The sequence below is a fragment of the Uloborus diversus genome, chromosome 1 (genome assembly GCF_026930045.1).
Source record: "Uloborus diversus isolate 005 chromosome 1, Udiv.v.3.1, whole genome shotgun sequence".
Taxonomy (NCBI): Eukaryota; Metazoa; Arthropoda; class Arachnida; order Araneae; family Uloboridae; genus Uloborus; species Uloborus diversus.
Window position 1 is genome coordinate 15515164 of NC_072731.1, and position 22381 is coordinate 15537544.

Below are 22381 nucleotides of genomic sequence, written 5' to 3' on the forward strand. Positions count from 1 at the left end.
AGCGTATTTTTTTCTCTGACCCTTCGTCTTTTGACAAATTTCAAAAATAAAATCTGGCAATATTTTGAAAAAAACTATTGGGTTTTATTCAGAATGGCATAGGAATGGTGTGAAAAAAAAAGGACTTCATATTCGAATTCAGTTTTGCGTTATTTTGATTTTACTACAAAATTTCAAGGTGTACGAACACTTTTGGGAGCCACTGTATCTCATTTTAAGTTATCTGACCCCTCAGATTATACTTTACGAAGTTACAGTTATTCTTGTTTTTTGAGCAATCACGATTGCTTATTGCTTTTATTTGACTGTTTTGATGTGCTATCATTTTATTTTCCCGCCAGCACCCTCTGCAGCACCACCGTCGACCGGCCTCACGATGCTGCTCCTCTAGCGAAAACCATCTCTAGGTAGAGTCAATATCCTACACTTACACGCATACATACACGCACGTACAAACAAACACATACACACACATACATACACCTACACACATACACAAACACACACACGCATACATACGGACATATACACACACCTACACACAACTACCCACACACTCATGCCTGCACACAGACACAAACACATGCCTACGCACACATACACATTCCCCCCCCTACCACAAACACTCATACACACAACTGCCCACACAGACACAAACACACACGCCTACATACACACACACACTCGTGATTGCGAAAAACATAATTTGAATTCCAGATGTCAAAATTCAAATTAATTATTATTATTTTTTTTTCTTTTTTGCTTTCTTAAAATTACGATTTTTTTTATCACTTACAGATTGATTTTTATGCCAAAATTGTTACCTTTCATCTATTATTGCAGAAAAAAAAAAAAAAAAGCCAACAATATTTTATTGTTTCTATCAAGGACTCAAAGACTTTAAACTAAAAATTTATCTGAACAATATGATATATAGTGTATAATTCATTTTAACACATATCCAACGTCCTGTTTTTCCGCCCTCCTGTTTCATCTATTCCCCTTTTTCTAGTTCTCAAAAAATAAGAAAGTCTTCTAAATGCTACGCTGTCGAAGCCTCCGCTTTCCTCCAAAATTATTACAGAGTGCCTCAAATTTTGTTTTCAAGGCTCAATTCCCTGAAAATTTCCGGAAGAGAGTCCTTTGAATGCCTTGCCCTCCAACAACATGGGAGATTATGTAATATTCCGTTTTTGGGACTTCAATTTCAAAAAAATTGCTGGACCCCTAACGCCAACAAATATGATCCACAGTCGCGTTTTTCAGCAACTACAATTTTGAGAAAATTAAGAAGAAGAAACCTCGGAACCTTTTCTGATTACATCATTGAAAAACGCTCTCTATTAGGACTTCACTTTTGAAAAATTTCCAGAGTAGAGCCCTAGTACAGCCTTTTCCCCTTCTATCATTGAAGGTTGTCTACAGTTACGTTTTTAGGACTTCCAATTCGAAATATTGGGACGGCGATGTAAATCGTTCGAAAAATCGATAGAGAATAATCCTTCGAGTCATATTTTCACTAAAGGCAACAAATATGGTATATAATCGCGTTTTAAGACATTAATTTCGAAAATTTTTCAGGGAGGGTATTTGAACCTTTTCTCCACTTAACATTATCAAAGATCACCTATAAGTTCGATTTTAGAGCAAGAATTTTGAAAATTTTCCGGGAGAGACCCCGAAACACCTCTATTTCTACGTGCTCATCTTCAAGTACTAACCGACTCCTTTTCAAAACCAGAAGTTTAATCACCTCATTCTCTCCGTAAACAATTGTATATATACAATATTCAATAAGAGATGGAAGCTTCGAAGCCAATTTTTTATGGGGAAAAACGTTTAAAATCCTCCCTTCCCCCGCCACCCCCCCCCCCCCAAATTATTTTCTGGTTGCCCCTCTGCTTCTGCCCCTTAGATTCCAGACACTTCTTATACTGTGTCCCAGCTCCCCCTACTTCTACAGAGTTCCTACGCCTCTGAGTGCTTGTGAGCTGTATGAAAATTTTGATTGAGTTCTCTGCTATTGCAATACAGTTAAAACGTACATGTATAAAACAGTAGTTTAAAAAACTAAAAATAAACACGCTTTTATAGCAAAATGAACTAAAAAGTAAACAATAATCTTTGGATGATAAGTACGTAAAGTAATTTTAATGAATTAAAAAAAAACCGTGAGGTGCTGTCGATTTACGTTTTTGAGTGGACAACAAATGGAAGAAATTCGAGACAATTGATAAGAATCGGTTTTTTGTATTATATTAAAATTATGTGTTTAGTCAATTACTTTATATACTTAACATCCAAAGATTATTTTTTACTTTTTAGTTTATTTTGCTACAAAAGCGTGTTTTTTTTTTTTTTTTTTTTTTTTTTTTTTTTTTTTTTTTTTTTGCTGCCTCTATACAAGTATTGTTCAACAATGGCCTGATCAACAATGAATTGCCAATTTAAGGCTCACCTAAATTTTGGCATGAAATTAGTTAAAAACAAACTCATGTTCTAATTACCTTGAAACATTGGAATAAGTTTTATCTTATGCAGAAAAATCAAAGGTTTTTATAGATGTTTTTAAATAATTTTTGCTTTTTTTAATGCGTTTTTTTAAAAAAAATTCTTTTTTTACATTGTTGAATTTATGCCAAAGTGTTGATTAAAATTGGAATAAAGTGACAATTAACAGTTGATTGATTTGTTTATAGAATATTGCATTGTCATCGGGTCTGAGGTAGCGCAGGGGTGCCCACCTAGGGGGGTGAGTACATGACGTAGACTGCGCCATTGAAATTTTTAGGGGGGGGGGGGGTTTGAGGGTGTTTTTTTTTCATTTTTAGGTGGGGGAGGTTTCTTGCTTTTTGTGTGGGGGGTTCACGATATTTAGGGTGGGTGCGCCCTTGCTCTTAGGGGGTGGGCCCCCCTGGGTAACGTGCCAAATTTCAAAAGGATCCGATTGTAGGAAGTTGGCGAAATTTGAGTTGCACGATTCCGTTACAAGATGCATACACACAAATATACATTCATACATACACACAGGTGAAACGAATAAAAGCGTGTTAAAAAAAGCAAAACTCGCAAAGTGCGATGTAGTTCTATGTTATACATATTTTTTTCGCATGTTATTTGGATTAGTTAGGGTATACTATGAATCCAAGTTTGCAATTTCGAAAAAGCGGTGTCGCTGCGTAATGAGTGAAGAACTGTAGAAATTTTACATTTTTTCTTCACTTCTCGCCCTGTACCTTCTAGGGTACATTTTTTAATACTAACTGTTGTCACTCATTTTCAAATGCATTAAATTTGCTTCGACTTAAGCTCAATGGAAGCGTTGTATAACAAATAATTTTAGAGATATTGCACTTCCAAAATTCGTCTTTTTTTTATGACTAGGGGACTCCCTAATATTTTGGTAAGTCTTTTTTTTTTAATTAAGTTATCCGGTACTCCGGCTGAGCTACCAGTATATTTGTTGTTACTTTTTTCGTTACTAGGAGGCTCTGCCCCCTGCTCGCTAACGCTCACCAACCCACCAGCAATCTTATTTGATTCGCAAAGATTTAAATCATCAATTGAAAAGAAACAGATTAAAAACTCATTATGAGTTTCCTTTGGAACAAAAAGCACCCCTTCCCGTGTTTCGAAATTGCTCGTACCAACTTACAGAGCCGTAAGGGCTAAGGGGCTCTTGAGCATTGCGAAACTGCAGTTTTGTACGTTTGAAAAGTCGCTTTCATATTCGTGGTCTCTAATAATGCATTTTGCTCATTAGCTCGGGGCTTAAATTGAGTTGAACCTAAGATTTTCCGTTAAAATCGAAACTCTTAAAATTTGTGAAAAAGTAAGAAGAAACAAACGAATCTAAAAGACGTAAATATGGCAACGCCAAGTAAAACATTAATAATTTGAATAAAGATGAGATTTTTCTAACTTGATTGAAACGGCTTATAACTTTTTTACTTCCTTTTACAAAAAAGGAAGTATTGTATTCGCGAAAAAATTTTCACTCAAAAATCGCCCTTAATTTCCATTTTGCTCACCCCCAAATGAATGTTGAGCTTTTTTTTCGATTCGACCACATGCGGAAAAGTGCCTAAGAATGTATAGACACGCGAAATATCCATTTTGACCATCACCGAGGTAATTACAACGACTTTTCTCGTGACGTCTGTATGTATGTGCGTATGTGTGTATGTGCGTATGTGCGTATGTGCGTATGTATCTCGCATAACTCAAAAATGGTATGTCCTAGAAAGTTGAAATTTGGTACATAGACTCGTAGTGGGGTCTAGTTGTGCACCTCCTATTTTGGTTGCATTCGGGTGTTTCTAAAGGGGTCTTTTGCACCTTTTTGGGGGGAAATCATTGTTAATTTCGATGCAAACTCAAGTGGTGTTATAATTTGGCGGTCACTTGGCGATATATCGCCAGTCTTTTGGTTGCCAAGTTTTGTCGCCAGCTTGGCGAAAAATTTGGCGATTTTTTTTTTTTTTTTTAATCTGCTTTCAATGTGGCCATTGCTAGTGATATTTAAAGAGTTAGAGAGAGAATCCCATTAAAATTGCAATAATAGGGAAATAGCATTAAATTGGTGTAAAAGGAAGTCATGTGATGCACACATCAGCTCGTTTCCTTTCGAGATAGAAGTTTAAAATTTCGACCATAAGTCGAGTTAGGTCTAGAGTTAAAAAGCCGCTCTTTCCAGTGGTGTCAAAAAGAAAACTGTGGGACAACTTCTTCACTTTTTACTGATAGATTTAATGGCGAAAGTAGTGCCTAAATTTCAGCTAAGCCTAAAAAAAGTCTAACTAAAAACCCAAATAACTGCCGCCGTGATTAAGTTAGAGCATTGAAAAAAATTGCGTAGAATGCGGAAAATTCCACCCTTTCCAATGACTAACAATATATAATGTGTGCAAGTAATTTTCACCCCTTTAATGGGCAATTTACGCGAAATTTGAGCTTAAAAAATAATTACAAAAAAAAAAAACGAATTCGAACTTTAAAAAACAAAACTACAAGCGCAAACCACCGGGGCTTGAAGTAATTTTGTACACAATTTCAAAACTGTAGGTGCTATGGGGTCTCCTGGACGCTGGCCCCCGCCACAGTTTTCCTTCCAGAATTTTTTTGAATCTTTTTTTTTTAATATAAAGAGAAAGTTTTTAGTTTTGATTTCTTTCTGGGCCAATTATCGATATAAATTTCAATTTTACAAAAAATATATATATGATAATATCCTGAAAGACAATTTAATTCCCTTCATTTTTGCCAAAAAGGTTTATAGATGCATTAATTCTATTGCAATAAAAAAATAAATAAAAAAATAAAATAAATAAAAATAAACAATAACCGGAACATTTAATTTTTCAATAAATGAGACAAAACAGTTCGAATGCCTATAGCATAAATTTACGATTCGGTACACACAGTTTTCAAGAAATCAACCCCTATGTATGTATGCCCTACGCATCATCATGAGGGCGATTCTCGGAAAAAATGTCCCGTGCATAACGCTAGATTTTTTATCTTATTCAAGTAACTATTAATTAAATATGGGATATACTGTTATGATTTGATAGTATATTAAAGTATGTATCAATCCTCAGCAGCATTATTTTTTGAAGGCTTTGGTTAGCTGGGGGAAAAAAAAAAAACTTCGCGTTACGAACGGGACATTTTTTCGAGAATCGTCCATTAAAAGAAATAAGAAAAGAGAGTAAAAAAGACTTACGTTATTTTGTATGTACCTAAGTGGAGAAAAAAAAATTGTTGTTCTCCTACTCGACTCCCCCCCCTTTTTTGAGTAAAATTTTAAAGTCAAATGGAAGCTTTTGTGACATTCTGTTTCTGACAAGAAGACTTCCGAAGGACGAACGATTAAACAATTCCACGCTTTAAAACAGGGCTGAGGAAAGCTGGTCTGCATTCACCAGTTATGGTTATTGGCGTTGCGCCAGTCTAAAATTGCTCTTTGAACCCAAATGTTAATGATCTCGTCCAAAGTCAAGCGTCTTGTTATCAAAGCCATACTGCAGTTTAGCTTGAAAGTATGTTGTTTTCAGTTTCCCCTCCCTCCACGCTCTAACTTCGTGTATTTTGTTTTCGACCAGGCTTGCCTCAGCCGCAGAAAGTGACGGCCGAAGCGGCGATTGTTCAGGGGCAAGGCAGAAACAAAAGAATCTGGTGCGAGGCTCTGAACAAGACTGCCGAGAGCGGCATTCGAGAGGCGTTCCGAAGACGAGAGAACAAACTCCGACAGTGGAAGGAACATCTCAACAAGGAAGTGGACAAGTGAGTGCGAGTTGTATCTTGCTCAATCTATTTGTGCGTGCGGGTGTGACATTTTTTACGCATATACTTGCACTTTATTCTTTTAAACTAATATTAGATGCGTTGCATGATCTACCTTGAAAAGAGAGGTTTTGTCAAGTTACGCATATTCAACAGCCAGGCTTAAACAACAGGAAAAAAAAAATAATGTAAAATTTTCCTTCAACGTGCAGAACAGAGCAGTTTTATGACTCAACTAGTATGTTGTGGCCATCACGAAACTTTCTTCTATATTTTTCTTTTTTTTTTTTCTGATCCCTCCCCATGCTTGACGAGGAAGCAATATTCCCAACAAAAACAAAATTACACATGCAAAAACTTGACGACCATCCCAATGTCTGAATTATTGCAAAAGCAAAGCAAAGAGCGAAAATTGAAAGTTATTTTAAAAGCCTTGCTTGAATTAATTACAAATATTTTATTTGTTAACAAACATAAAATGGCAACAGTTAAAACTTTAAATCATTGAGATAATATTTCCGATCATTTCCATACAATTAAAGTCACGAGAAATAAGCAGACGATAATCTATTACGACTTATCTTTCTTATTGTTGCATTAATAAAGCTATTTTTATTCGCTAAAAAATAATGATAATAAAAATAAATCAGCATCTCTTGGCGCGATTGGCCCCTAAATTGAACCAAAGCCTGTTTACACATGGATTTACATATATTCCAAATTTCAACCAGAACGTAGCATTACTTCTTGAGATAGGGCACTCACAATGGAAAAAAAGAACGGGCGATTGCGCTACCCCCCTTTTTAGCTGTTTAGCTACCCCCTTTTTAGCCCCCAAACTGCTTTGACACCAAAATAAAATCAGCTTTTATACCCACTAAGGGCTACTTGTCAAAAAATTTTTGTTTGATTCCGTTCGTTATTTCTTGAGATACAGCAGTCACAATTGACGACAAAAAACGTTCTATAACTCAACCCCCGTTTGAGCTATTGACACCAAAATTGAATCAACACCTGCTCCTGTTAGGGGCAACATATGGACCAAATTTTGTTTGATTCCGCCAGTTACTTCCTGAGGAATAGCAAGCACGCGTAACTCAAAAAACGTCCCATTGCTCCACCCCCCTTGGAGGAATTCGCGCCAAAAACCAATGGGCACAACTTCACATAAGGGCACATATGTGTACCAAATTTCGTTCGATTTCTTGCGGTAATTTTTGCTGTAGAGCGGCCACAAAAAACTGGTCACACACAGACGTGACACACACACATACACACAGACAGACATTTTCCAAAAATAGTCGGAATGGACTCAGCACACCTCAAAACGTTCGAATCCGTCAAAATTCGAAATTCGAAAATTTGCACGAACCCAATACTTTCTTCTATATATTAGATATAGAAAAAAGTAAAAATTAAATTTAGGCCTCTTTGGATTTTTTTTTAATTTCAAAAATTTAGTTATTGTTGTAAACAAGGGTAAAAATTCCGTTTTACGGGGGCGAAAGCCCCCCTAAGAGGAGTTTTATCCCTCATAGGGGCGAAAAAAACTCTATGTGAATTCTTAAGCATCAGAGGACCTATGAGCCTAATCTAGCAATCTAACGTAAACTATGGATTTGTATACGGAAAAACGCCTTAAGGGGGGGGCTTTATAGGAGCGGAACCCCTCCCCCCTTGTGTGAGTTCTTGAGCATTAAAGAAACTTTGAGTAAAATTTAGAAAAAAATTGGCGTAAATGTGGATTTGTATAAGGAACAAACGCATACGTACACACCAGGGTGGCGACAGAAACTATAAAAAAAAAAAAAAATAATCCCTTACTTCCCTGATTAAGTTAACCAAATTTCCGTAATTTACGTTACCAATGATAATGGGTTCCTTTCTTTGCCTTACATGAAAACCATTGCAGATTAAATAAAACGTAGTGTTTAAAACGTTTTAAGCTGTTAATCTTCTTCTATACATATAATAAAATAAGATGTTTGTGTGTGTGTGTGTGTGTGTGGCGCGCTTCCCGGGAAAACGGTAAGGGCTAGAAAGATAAAATTTGGTATACAGTTGCAGTTTTTGCCGAAGATGTGCACCTCGGGCTTCGATTTTTGAAATTTTAATTAGAAAAAAAGTTATTTAATGTTTTATGTGTTTTTTTTTTGCACTTTTTAGCACATTTTACCTCACAGACCCCGAACTAAACGTACCACACAAATATTTTTTGTACTATAGTGTAGGAAATTTAATTTCAAATATGATGAAGGAAAAAAATTTAAAGATAGAGCAGTTTTTGTATTTTTTATGAATTTTTGAAAAAACCTTTAATTTGCATTCTTTCCTGGGTTTTATTTTTTTCTAATATCAACCTGCGAGAAGTATCAAAGCCTCATTTCTAAAATTTAAGTTGGTAATAGTAAAAACATTTCGCCCTCTTCAGAAGAAAAAAAGTTCTTAAAAATACGCAATAGTTTTTTTTTAACAATTTTTTTTAATGCTGAACACATCATGTCTTTCCACGCATCGGTCGAAAAAAAGCGTTCTTCAATCTTTTATGTCTCTGACGTCACTATTTGGATTTCGATTCGATATTTAGTATGGGATCTTAATCGCAAACAAATGTTAATCTTTTTTTTTAACCTATATAGTTTACTTCTACATTTTATGAAGTGATGACCCCGTGTTTTTCCGGCAGTGGTTGCTTTTTTTTTTTGTTTTATTTAGGGATTGCATTTATTTCTTTTTCCACCCCCCCCCCCCCGCCCAAACTGGACGTTTTGCTGTATCTATATTTTACATTTCATAGTTGTGCGCATTTATTTCAATAAAAACAGCGAGATTTTTTTTCTTTGTCAAACGCTATTTTTTGCACACAACGGGGAATTTTGGGGATAACTTTTTTTTTTTTGCTCTACTTGAATAAAAAAAAGCGATTTTTTGAGTGATCTTTGTTTTTATTAGGAAATGGGCGGGGAGGTTAAAATAAATAGAGATGGATAAGAAAATTAAGAGATAGATCGTAAGGGTAGATAGCCGCCGAAGGCGGCAATCTTGGCTTAAAAATGTGAATGGCACAAAAAAAGATAGAGATGGATTGATTAATACTGCTGTCAATTTTATTTAAACAGCCGCCGAAGTCGGCAAGCTTGAAGTAAAAAAGTTAATGACAAGTTAGCCAAACAGCCGCCGTAGGTGGCTGCCTGCATAGAATGGCGAGTGGTGTAAGAAGGCGAACCAGCTGGTCGCCGCAGAACGGTAAGGTCTAGAAATTATTCTATTCAAATTAATAATAGTATAGATATAGATTGATTGATACTGCCACGAAATTTATTTAAGCAGCCGCCGAAGGCGGCAACCTTGGCGTAAAAAGGCGGACCAGCTCGTCGCCGCAGGCGGCTAGTTAAAAATATATTTTGAAAAGATGCTCCCATTTTTAGCAAAAATAGAATATTGCATTATCTACAGGGAAATATTACAGGAAATCTAAAACAAATACTCTTTAATTCCAGTAATCAGTTAACGTAAGATTTATAAGAAATTATTAAAACCGCCCTTAATGATATACCTAATCATGATAAAACTAACAAGTTTATATGGAAATAATTTTGAACTGAAATTTCAACAAATATAATTGTTGTTGCAAGAATTACAAGTAATAGGGAAAGTATAGAAGTAATGTAGTTTTACTTATTTAAATAATAGACATATTTATGTAAAAAAAAAGAAACCTTTCAATAACCAGTCATATTGAGCTATTCTATAATCAAGAACTTAGGTTTTAATCAATGAATACAGCATTTCAACTATTAAAAAATAATTAAAATATATTTACTTATGTACGCAACTCAATTTCAAATGATTTCATTATTTGTCGGAAAAAAAATCTTAGATTACTTTTGTAACAAACAACATTAAAATTCAAAAAACAATTATTAATTTTAAAACATATACAGTAGCTCCCAAAAGTGTTCGTACACCTACGATTTTCAATGAAATAGGCCATTATCCATTGGTTAGAATTAATATTTCGGAATAGGTATTTTATTATAAGATCTATGATCTATATTTAACAAAACTACATGAAAAATTTTTAATAAAACATTAAAACATAATTTTTAAAAAATCAAAAACCAAAAATTGCCGGAAATTTTATCTCACAAAAGTCTTCGTACACTTTGAAAAAATGTCAAAAAATTAGTAAATAATCTAACTTTTTACAAAGTTATTATTTAGTAGAACATCATGCAGTATCAACAAGAGCTTTTAAACGTCTGGGAATAGATTTCATTGTTTTTTCTTTCTTTTTTCGCGTAATTTCTGAGTAAGTGTCCAACCACAGTTTGAGTCTTACTGTTTCTAGCTGTATTTTCGTTTCAAAGCTGTATTTTCGTAATCTAGCCCCCAGATATCTCTAAATATGTTACATTAAGTTCAAATCTGGAGATTGAGGGGGTATTTCTAAGCTTAAGGACAATTTTTGAGGCACCAAACGCAAACGTGTGCTTCTTATCGTTATCTCGATAAAAAACAAAGTTGTTTCCGATTACCAAATTTTGGGCTAATAGTTTAAAATTGCTTTTTAAAATATTTAAATGAATAGCATGATTCATTATTTAATCAAAAAATTCCGGATGCTGTAATGCACCCTCACACTAAAACACCTTCACCGTCCTGATTAACTGATCCAACTAAGTTCTTCAGATGAAATTCCTCATTTTTTCTTCTATTTACAATTATACAACAATTTAACCCAAAATGTTGAATTTATTTTCATCTATAAGTAAGACGTTGTTCCAAAACGTTTTGAGCTTATTTATCATTGATTTTGCTACGGAAAGCGTAAGCTTACTGTTATTCGCACGAACAAGAAAATTTCTGCAGGAAGAGGTCCCATTTAATTCAGCTAATCGGAGAACTTGGCGAACAATTTTAGGTGAAAATTAAACGTAAAATGTTTCATTCAATTCTTCTGAAATTTTTTCAGGACTCAAATGCGTACTTTTCATAATTTTTTTAACTGTAAACCTCCGATCACGCATTGTTAACTTTGCTAGTTGACCTTTTCTTACCGTGTTTTCGATCCGATTCTTGTCTTTAAAGCATTTTATCAAGCACTTCACTATAGAATGGTATAAATTACCTAATTTAGAGACATTTCAAACCAATTTACCGCTATTGTGAGGAAACAATTCAAATTTCGAATGGTGTTTGTGGTGTTTTTCAAATACCAGTCATTTTAAAGTAATAAGCACAATATTAAGGAATAAATAAACAAAAAATTAAAGCCAAATGACTTTTAAGGGTCAACACAATGCAAAAATAATAAAAAAATGACATATGATAGTTTTAATCATGAATTTTTTCGAAAAAATTTGAGCGTACGATGATTTTTGTGGCGTATTATTTCTCCGTCTCTTCATTTTTTGACAAATTTCAAAAAAAAAAATCTGGCAATATTTTGAAAAAAACTACTGGGTTTTATTCAGAATGGCATAAGAATGGTGTGAAAAAAAATTGGACTTCATATTCAAATTCAGTTTTGTGTTATTTTGGTTTTACTACAAAATTTCAAGGTGTACGAACACTTTTGGGAGCCACTCTATGTACAGTGGCTCCCAAAATGTTCGTACACTTTGAAACTTTTTAGTAAAACCAAAATAACGCGAAACTGAGTTCGAATATGAAGTTCAATATTTTTCACATCATTCCTATGTCATTCTAAATAAAACCCTTTACTTTTTTCAAAATATTGACGGAACTTCTTTTTGAAATGGGTAAAAAAAACGAAGAAACAGAGAAATGATACGCCACAAAAGTCATCGTACACTCAAATAGTTTCGAATAAATTCGTGATTAAAAGTATCATATGTCGTTTTTTTTAAATTATTTTTGCATTGTGTTGACCCTTAAAAGTCATTTGGCTGTAATTTTTTGTTTATTTATTCCGTAATATTGTACTTTTTACTTTAAATTGGCGGGTATTCGTAAAAAACCACAAACACCATTCGAAATTTGAATTTTTTTTCCTCACAGTAGAGGTAAATCGGTTTGAAATGCCTCTAAACTAGTTAATTTATTCCATTCTATGTTTAAAGTGCTAGATAAAATGCTTTAAAGAAAAGAATCGGACCGAAAACAAGGTAAGAAAAGGTCAACCGGCAAAGTTGACAAAGCGTGATCGGGGATTTACAGTTTAAAAAAAAATATGAAAAATACACATTTGGGTGCTGTAGAAGTTTCTGCAGAGTTAAATGAAAATTTTTACATTTAATTTTCACCTAAAATTGTTCTCCAAGTTCTCTGATTAGCTGGATTAATTGAGACCAGTTCCCGCAGAAATATTCTTGGCCGTGCAAAAATCAGAAATCTTGCGCTTTTCGTCGCAAAATCAATGATAAATAAGCTCAAAACGTTTTGAAATTACGTCTTACTTACAGATAAAACTGAATTCATCATTTTTAGTTAAATTGTTGCATAGTTGTAAATAGAAAGCAAAATTATGAACTTAAACTTAAGAACTTAGTAGGACCAGTTAATCAGGACGGTGAAGGTGTTTTTGTGTGAGGGTGCATATCAGCATCAGGACTTGGTAGTTTGGTATTTTTTGATGAAATGATGAATCATGCTGTTCATTTGAATACTTTAAAAACCAATTTTAAACTGTTCCCCAAAAATTTGGTTATCGGAAACAGCTTTGTTTTTTTATCAAGATAACGATAAGAAGCACGCGGTTTTCAAAGTTTGCCTCTAGTGCCTCAAAAATTGTCCTAAAGTTTAGAAAATACTCCAGATTTGAACTTAATGTAACATATTTAGAGATATCTGGGAGCTAGATTACAAAAATACGGTTTTGAAACGAAAATAGAGCTAGAAACAATAAGACTCGAAGTGTGGTTGAGCACTTACTCAGAAATTACGCTAAAAAAAGAAAGAAAAAAGAATGAAACTTATTCCCAGACGTTTAGAAGGTGTTGTTGTTACTGCATGATATTCTACAAAATAAAAACTTAATAAAAAGTTAGATTATACAAAAATATATAGACATTTTTTTAAGTGTACGAAGACTTTTGTGAGATAAAATTTCCGGCACTTTTTGTTTTTTGATTTTTAAAAAAATAAATTTTTAATTTTTAAAAAAAAAAATCATGTAGTTATGTTGAAAATTGATCATACATCTTATAATTAAATACCTATTCCGAAGTATTAATTTTAATCAATGGATAGGGTCTTATTTCATTGAAAGTCGCAGGTGTACGAACACTTTTGGGAGCCACTGTATGTAACTTGGTTTTAAAATAAAAGAATTTTAAAGTCTGGGGGGAAAAAACCCCTTCGTTTAATCTGAGGCGACAGCGAATAATACGATGGCAAAAAAACAAAGATGACTTTCATTTAACATTCAATTTTAGCAATTAAATTAAAAACGCCAAGTAATAATTTTAAGGTTTTATCAGTTTTAATTTAAAAAACAAAGATTTTTTCTTGAAATCATGATTACAGTATGCTACTTACTTCAAGACGATGAGTAAAGGCAATGGAGTTAAGTCATTAATAACGGCTTCCTTTTTGCCTATAGGGTAGTTTACTTTACGTAGCATGGAACGTGTGGAAGGAAAATTCAGGCTACGTAAAAAAAAAAACAAATTTACAGACACAGAAGCAATCTTAGGAAGTTCTTAATGTGGTTATAAATTGACCTTGAGGGAAAAAGATGCACAAATATGCGGCAGAGTATAATCGCAACTCATTAATTTTACTTTTTTTAAACAAATAATTGGCGAAAAATGCGTAGGGAATTAGGGTACTTAATTTTGCAACGCAAAGAAATAATTTTTTCTTCATTTAATCAATTTTGAATTAATTTTTGTTATTTTTTCGAAATTCCCTGATATTTTCTTCCCTGATTCATTAAGTTCCCTGACTTTTCCCTGATCTGTCGCCACCCTGAACACACACACAAACATTCGTTGATATTTATCACATAGATTCTCTGCAAAATTTTTAGATAAGATTTCAAAAATAAAGCCGTGAATATTCTTCTACTTTTCAAACTTTATGATGATTTAAAGTACAAAAAAACTACATTTACTAAAATTGGGGAAATTATTGGGTGTGCTCTTTTAGTCAAATGCGACCTGTCAGTGTATTTGAATGTGAGTACAGCAGTTTACTATTTGTTTGAAGCAAGATTGCGTGGTACTGAGTTAAATACAGTCAAACCTCGTTATCGCGACACCCGGATTTCACGACACTCCGGATGTCACGTCACTTTTTCAAAGTCCCGAACCTATGCCACATAATTTTAACGTTAAGTAGCTCCGGATTTTACGACAGTCTTTTTGGTGCACCTCCGGTTACGACGACACTTCGAACAGCGCCGACTGGATCAAATATTTCTTTGCAATTGTTAAATTTTCTGTAAAATAATGAAAACATCAGGAAATGTTTGTTGTAGGAACTTCGGACTCTGCAAGAGGTTTGACCAGGCATGACACCTCAAGAATGGTGGGGGGCGAGTAGATAAGTTCTGAAAGGTACAGGTTTCATACTTTGACAAGAGGGACAATAGAAAGGAATTCAAAGCAGGTGGAGAGTCTTGAATTAGTTTCTTTCTTGCTGATACTTTCGTGGAAAAGAGGAGTGTTAAAAATGCTATTGAAAAGTTATTTAGTTAGAAAAGATTTTAGTTACACAAAAAATAATAATAATAAGTGAAGATTTTTTTAAGAAAAAAATATTTTTGTTATATCTACCAATAATTCAAATTTACATTAGTTAAATCTGATTTAAAATGTATATATAGATACTACTATTTTTTTCATTAAATCTAATTTTAATGTTAACTAATGTTTAATTATGAATTTTTAAATATTCCGGTTATGACGTCGCTCCGGCTATGACGACACTTTGTTGACAGTCTCAAAGGTGTCGTGAAACGAGGTTCGACTGTAGTTTGAATGTCTAATCGTAAAATCGCATCTGTAAAAATTTTTAAATATGACCATCTTTAACAATATTGGTAATTGGTGGTTTCATTAATCTTTACAGTAACTCCTTTTCAATCAATTTAATTCAATTAATTTAATTGCAATCATGATTTCAATTAACAAACATTTAAAATGCTGCTAATAACTGTGCTTAACTATCGTAATCGTAACTGTAACGAGTATAAAATTATTCTAATCGTTCTAATTTATTACCAAAACTGGCACTCTGTAAATGTAGCTTTTTTGCAACAAGACAACTGTTGCAGAAAAACTACGTTTCCAAACCTTGTATTCACTATGCGTGAAGTTGAAGGCAACTGATATCTCTGATTATTTTTTTAAATAAAAATAAACAAATGTCTTAAGCTAGTAAAACGAACATGTTTTTAATTAACAAACATTTAAAATGCTGCTAATAACTGTGCTTAACTATCGTAATCGTAACTGTAACGAGTATAAAATTATTCTAATCGTTCTAATTTATTACCAAAACTGGCACTCTGTAAATGTAGCTTTTTTGCAACGAGACAACTCTTGCAGAAAAACTACGTTTCCAAAACTTTTATTCATTATGCGTGAAGGTGAAGGCAACTGATATCTCTGATTATTTTTTAAAATAAAAATAAACAAATGTCTTAAGCTAGTAAAACAAACATGTTTTTTTTTTTTTTTTGTAAATATTTAATGGAAAATAATTTTATTTGACTCTGTTCAACAGTTTGCTTCATTTTTACTACGTTTTCTTTTTATAATTTTTATGTCAGCAAATGGATTTGTCTTGCTACTGATATGACAAACATCTCCGTAAATCCTGTACTCTGGGGTTGATAGAAACAACAAAGTTTTTCATTCTTCCCGTTTCTTTTTTATAGTTCGGAGGGGGGGGGGAGGAGGAGATCAAATTTTGGTGTGATTGACACTTTGTTGCATATTTCACACAGCTCCTTAACCAGATTTTTTTTTTCGGGAAAGGTTTTTACCAAACATAGTTTTTGTAAAATCTATGTAATCAATTAAATTTGATTTTATTGAATATTCTATTGACTTTTGTTGCAATTTTAAGAAAATGAAAAAGATGATGTATTTATTTAATGATGAAAAAAAATATAATGTGTACAGCACATAACTCCTTTGTACCCCTATTAATGGATGTATTTTCTATAACTCAAAAGAATAGATGCGCGCACTCATGTATAAGCATATTCGAAGTAATGCTTCTTTAAGTAAAATGCTTTCACAATAATTAAATAGGTTAAATACAGAACTTGTACCCTTCAAATTTAAAGAAATTCGATGATTTTGAATGTTTTTTGTAAGAAATGATATTTGCAACAACTCCAAATAAAATAATGTAAAGAAATAAAAAAAGTAAATACTGTGACGGTACATTAATCTGTACAACTTTTCAATTAAAATTTCATTTTTCAAAATAAATTTAAAAAAATATTAATTGAAAAAAATTTAAGAAATGAAATGGTAATTATACTTTTTCAGCAAAAATTTTCAGCAGTATGTGAAGAGCACTTTTTGGAATGCTTTTGAAAAATATCGGAAGGGGTTTGAATTCTAAAAGCCCACCCCTTGCATACGGCCCTAATTTCACAGATAAATTTAGTGCGTTATTTATTTATTGATTTTGGATTTCAGTTGGAAGATTCATTCCGTTTACCCTACAGTGGCTCCCAAAAGTGTTCGTACACCTTGAAATTTTGTAGTAAAACCAAAATAACTCAAAAATGAATTCGAATATGAAGTCCAATTTTTTTTTCACACCATTCCTATGTCATTCTGAATAAAACCCAGTAGTTTTTTTTAGAATATTGCCAGATTTTATTTTTGAAATTTGACAAAAAACGAAGAGACAGAGAAAAAATACGCCACAAACGACATCGTACACTGAAATAGTTTCGAATAAATTCATAATTAAAATTATCATATGTGGTTTTTTTAATTATTTTTGCATTGTAATGATACTGTAAAGTCATTTGCCTTTAATTTTTTGTAGATTCATTCTCTAATATTTTGCTTAACATTTTAAAATGGCAGGTATGCGTAAAAAACAACAAACACGATTCGAAATTTGATTTTTTTTCCTCACAGTAGCCGTAAATTGGTTTGAAATGTCTCTAAATTGGTTAATTTATACCATTCTATAGTGAAGGGCTTGATAAAATGCTTTAAAGTCAAGAATCGGATCGAAAACAAGGTAAGAAAAGGTCAACTGGCAAAGTTAACAAAGAGTGATTGGAGGTTGACAGTTAAAAAAAATATGAAAAATACACATTTCAGAACTGAAAAAGTTTCTGCAGAATTGAATGAAACATTTTACGTTTAATTTTTACCTAAAATTGTTCGCTAAGTTCTCTGATTAGCTAGATTAAATGGGACCGCTTCCCGCAGAAATTTTCATGTTCGTACGAAAAACAGTAAGCTTACACTTTCCGTCGTAAAATCAATGATAAATAAGGTCAAAACGTTTTGGAACAACGTCTTACTCATAGAAGAAAATAAATTCAACACTTTGGGTTAAAATGTTGTATGATTGTAAATGAAAGGATAAAATGAGGAATTTAATGTTAAGAACTTAGTTGGATCGGTTAATCAGGACGGTGAAGGTGTTCTTGTGTAAGGGTGCATCTCAGCATCAGGACTTAGAAATTTGGAATTTTTTGATGAAATAATGAATTATGCTGTTCATTTAAATATTTTAAGAAGCAATTTAAAACTATTACCCCAAAACTTGGTAATCGGAAACAACTTTGTTTTTTATCAAGATAACGATAAGAACTAACGATTCGCGTTTGGTGCCTCAAAATTTGTCCTTAAGCTTAGAAATAACTCCTCAAACACTAGATTAAAACTTAATGGAACATATTTGGAGATATCTGGTGGCTAGATTTCCAAAATACACCATTAAAACAAAAAGCGAACTAGAAACAGTACGACTCGTAGCGCGGCTGAACACGTACTCAGAAATTGCACAAAAAAAGAAAGAAAAAACAATGAAATCTATTCCCAGACGTTTAAAAGCTGTTGTTGTTACTGTATGATATCTTACTAAATAATTACTTAGTAAAAAGTTAGATTATTTACTAATTTTTTGACATTTTTTCAAAGTGTACGAAGACTTTTGTGAGATAAATTTTCCGGCACTTTTTGGTTTTTGATTTCTTAAAAATTAAGTTTTAATGTTTTATTAAAAATTTTCATGCAGTTTTGTCAAAAATAGATCATAGATCTTATAATAAATTACCTATTCCGAAATATTAGTTTCAACCTATGGATAAGGACCTATTTCATTGAAAGTCGTAGGTGTACGAACACTTTTGGGAGCCACTGTATAGTAACTGGGGTAAAAGGAAACATGATTTCTTCACTAACTCATAAAGTCAAACTTTTCATACTTAATCTTGAACACAATGCCCAAAATTTTATTTCTCAGTTCGTCGAAAATCAAGGGAAGGAGCCAAAATTGAAACATTGAAATTCTGATTCCATTTATCCCAACATTTTGCTGTTACTCATTAATTTGCATCTGATTTACTTTCACCACAACGGTCTGTTATTATCTGTCTTCATTTAGGCTAGCAAAAGAGATTGTCAATGTTGCTGAAAACCAGAGAGACGTTCAGAAGCAAAAGCAGTATTTTGGAAACCTGATGAGGACATCACAGAACACTACGGAATACAGGAGAAAAATTGAAGACGACGCAATGTTCGATCGAGTGGGGAACGCTATCAAAGAAGTAAATAAAAATTTTCAAATAGTACCATGAGTAAAAAGTGAAAAGTAATGTTAGAAACTGAACTGAAAGATTCATTTTCGTTTCAGGAACAAAATAGTCTACAGAAAGCAATCGATGACATGGACAAATGTACAAGAGATTTGAAAGATTGCGAAAGGTAAAAAACGTACGGCGCGGTTACTTAAAATTATTTTATGGTTTTTTTAACAATACGTGTTTGTCATAAGCGTAGAAAAGGTTTCTATAAAGACGTCCTACATATATATATATACAAGGTGCTGAAAACGCATCTAGCGAAATAAGAGGTGTGACAGCACACACGAACAGTACTTATTGTGAAACATAGAGAACGTTTACATTGACCAAAAGGCTAACTCATAGCAGGTACTTTAAAAAAAGAGTTTTAAAAATCCCCCCCCCCCCAAAAAAAGGGAAAACTAGTGGATCCTTTTCTAGTAGCATTTGAACTTTTCTTAACCAAGGATAGCGCAGAAGAGATATTGGTCAACTGCAAATTTTAATATAAACTGATGCTATTGAAAATCATACAGGTAATTGCATTACCCCCCTTTTTTTAAGTTAACGTGCGAATATATGGTCACATTTCACACAGAGAAAACTTCTCTTTCCAACTCACTAACTTTCAGCTTGAGGCCTCAGCAAGCACTGTCATGCGTTGTGCCGTAAAACACGGTAAAAGTGGTAAAAGGTTCATCCAGTGCTTAGTTTCGATTCCGGATTACCCGGGTGAAAGACAAGGCCCCTAATGTCTTTGGGAAACATTAGGGGCACTGTCTAGTAAGAGACTGCATGAGATGTTGTACATCGATGAAATAGAAGCATATAGAAAGATTACTGAAAATCTCCGCAGTTTAAACAGGACGATACAGAGTGGTTTCAGCGATAATCCTATATAAGTACAAAAAAATCATTCAGCTAATTTTGATCTTAAAAACACTCACCTTCAGTCGAAAATCTATTCTGAAATGCAATAACAACTCACGAAGTATGAAATAAACTTAGAATACAAATACAAATACAAATGTGACGACCAGCAACAGGCTCTGGGCCCAGCTAGGCTGGTCCTAGTCAATTAATTAGTCCCCAATGAAGATCAATGGCCCTCTTAAAGCTATCCACTCCCTTGCTCATTACCGCCTCTTCCGGTAAGCTATTCCAAGTGCCCACGACCCTGCTAAAGTAGCAGTTTTTCCTGATTTCCAAGTTAGCCTGAGATTTAAATAGCTTAAAACAATGACCCCTTGTCCTGCTTTCCCCGCAAAAATTTAATCCATTTACATCTTTCATTTTGATAAATTTAAATAACTGAATCATGTACCCTCTGACTCTCCTTTGCTACAGGCTATACATGTTAAGCCTATTAAGTCTGGTATCATAATCTAAATCTGAGAGTCCCCTTACTAATTTAGTTACCCTTTTTTGAACCCTTTCCAATACAAAAATATCTTTCTTCAGATAAGGCGACCAAAACTGAACAGCATACTCCAAATGAGGTCTTACTAAACTCCTATATAAAAGCAGAAGAACTTTCTTAGATTTGTTTGAAATAGATCTATTGATAAACCCAAGCATTTTGTTGGCTTTGTTACTAGCAATACTGCACTGTTGACTAAACTTGAAGTCCTGATTTATAAAGATACCCAGATCCATAACATTTTCTGCCTGATTTATGACTGAACCCTGTAAACGATATCTCATACGCTTATTTCCATGACCTAAGTGTAGCACTTGACATTTCCCTACATTAACTGCCATACCCCATTTATCTGCCCACTTAGTAATATGATCTAAATCCTCTTGCAGCTGTATTACTTGCTCTTCATTTTCGACAATCCCCATAACTTTTACATCGTCAGCAAAACAATTCATGCTTCCAGAAATATTTTCATTGATGTCATTCATAAATATAATAAACAAAAGAGACCCTAAAACTGATCCCTGAGGAACCCCACTTAAAACATCACTCCAATTAGAATGATTTCCTCTCACAACTACTGTTTGCTTCCTACCAGTAAGCCAATTTCTAACCCAAAGTAAAGTTTTTCCTCCTATTCCTATGTCAGCTAACTTGCTGAGAAGAGCAACATCTGGTACCTTGTCAAAAGCTTTTTGAAAATCAATATAAACAACATCCACACATTTTATGTTATCTAAAGCTGAAGTAACCTTGTCGTAGAAGTGCAATAAATTAGTAGCACAGGATTTACCTTTCCTGAAACCATACTGCAAACTAGTCCAACAGACTATTAGTCTCTAAGAACTTCATGATCTTAATTTTGATCAAAGTTTCGAAAATCTTACAAATCACCGAAGTCAAACTTACAGGTCTATAATTCCCAGCAATACCTTTAGACCCCTTCTTGAAGAGTGGCGTTATGTTAGCCAGCTTCCAGTCCTCTGGCACCGTCCCCGAGTTATAAGAAGCATTGAAAATATTCAAAATAACATCCACTAATTCCTCTGCACATTCAACTAAAATTTTTGGATAAATATTATCTGGTCCCGGAGCTTTAGTTGCTTTAATCTTTTTCAAATGAAATAAAACCTCCTCCCTGGAAAATACAAAATCCTCAAGCTGTATAACAGCTTGTGTCTTGTTAGTGTCAACTGTTGAGATACAGTTATCGTTAAACACACTGGAAAAAAAGTTATTTAGAACATTTGCAATATCCCTATCGTTTTGGATTAAATTTCCATACTCATCAACCAAAAGCCCAATTTGACTGTTTCGAGCTTTCCCTGAATTAGTGTAAGCAAAAAAACCTCTTAGGGTTCCCATCAATGTCATCTGCTAGCCTTTGCTCCAATTCCCTTTTCTGAATCCTTACCAAATACTTAAAATTTCGCCTTGCCTTACCATACTGGAGCCTCTCCGCTCTGTGACCAGTTTCTTTAAACTGACGAAAAGTGGCTTGCTTATAATTAAAAGCTACTTTAGTCTCCCTGGAGAACCACATGGGCCAAATTTTGGTACTAACACCTTTTCTCCTAAATGGAACATAGTCCCCAACCGTTTTAGCAAGTTTATCCTTAAATTCCGTCCACTGCTGATCTACGTCGCTATTTTCCAATCCTGACGAAAAAACCTCTTTCAAGCTCTGCCTAAGTGCAACAAAATCAGTGTTTCTGAAATTGGGCACAAACCTAAAATTATCATTTTTGCACACTTCAAATTTAACCCGGAACCTAATGCTGTTATGATCACTATCTCCGATATGCTCCCCTACACACAACCCCTGAACAAAACTACCTATGTCACAAAAAACTAGATCCAAAATCGCCTCCCCTCGAGTCCCCTGAGTTACAACTTGATCTAAGAAACAGTCACCAATTACTTTTAAAAATTCCTCT

The 22381-nt window shown here is 33.6% G+C and overlaps 1 protein-coding gene across 1 annotated transcript in view; it reads left to right on the top strand.

The window, feature by feature from the left end:
- The window catches only part of LOC129234448 (tektin-5-like), a 48199-nt gene that overhangs the window by 12470 nt on the left and 13348 nt on the right, over positions 1-22381 (top strand). Inside the window, exons 2-4 of the mRNA XM_054868451.1 lie at positions 6105-6285; positions 18847-19009; positions 19096-19166. Coding sequence (XP_054724426.1) covers positions 6105-6285; positions 18847-19009; positions 19096-19166 — 415 coding nt within the window. The remainder of the gene's footprint in view (positions 1-6104; positions 6286-18846; positions 19010-19095; positions 19167-22381) is intronic.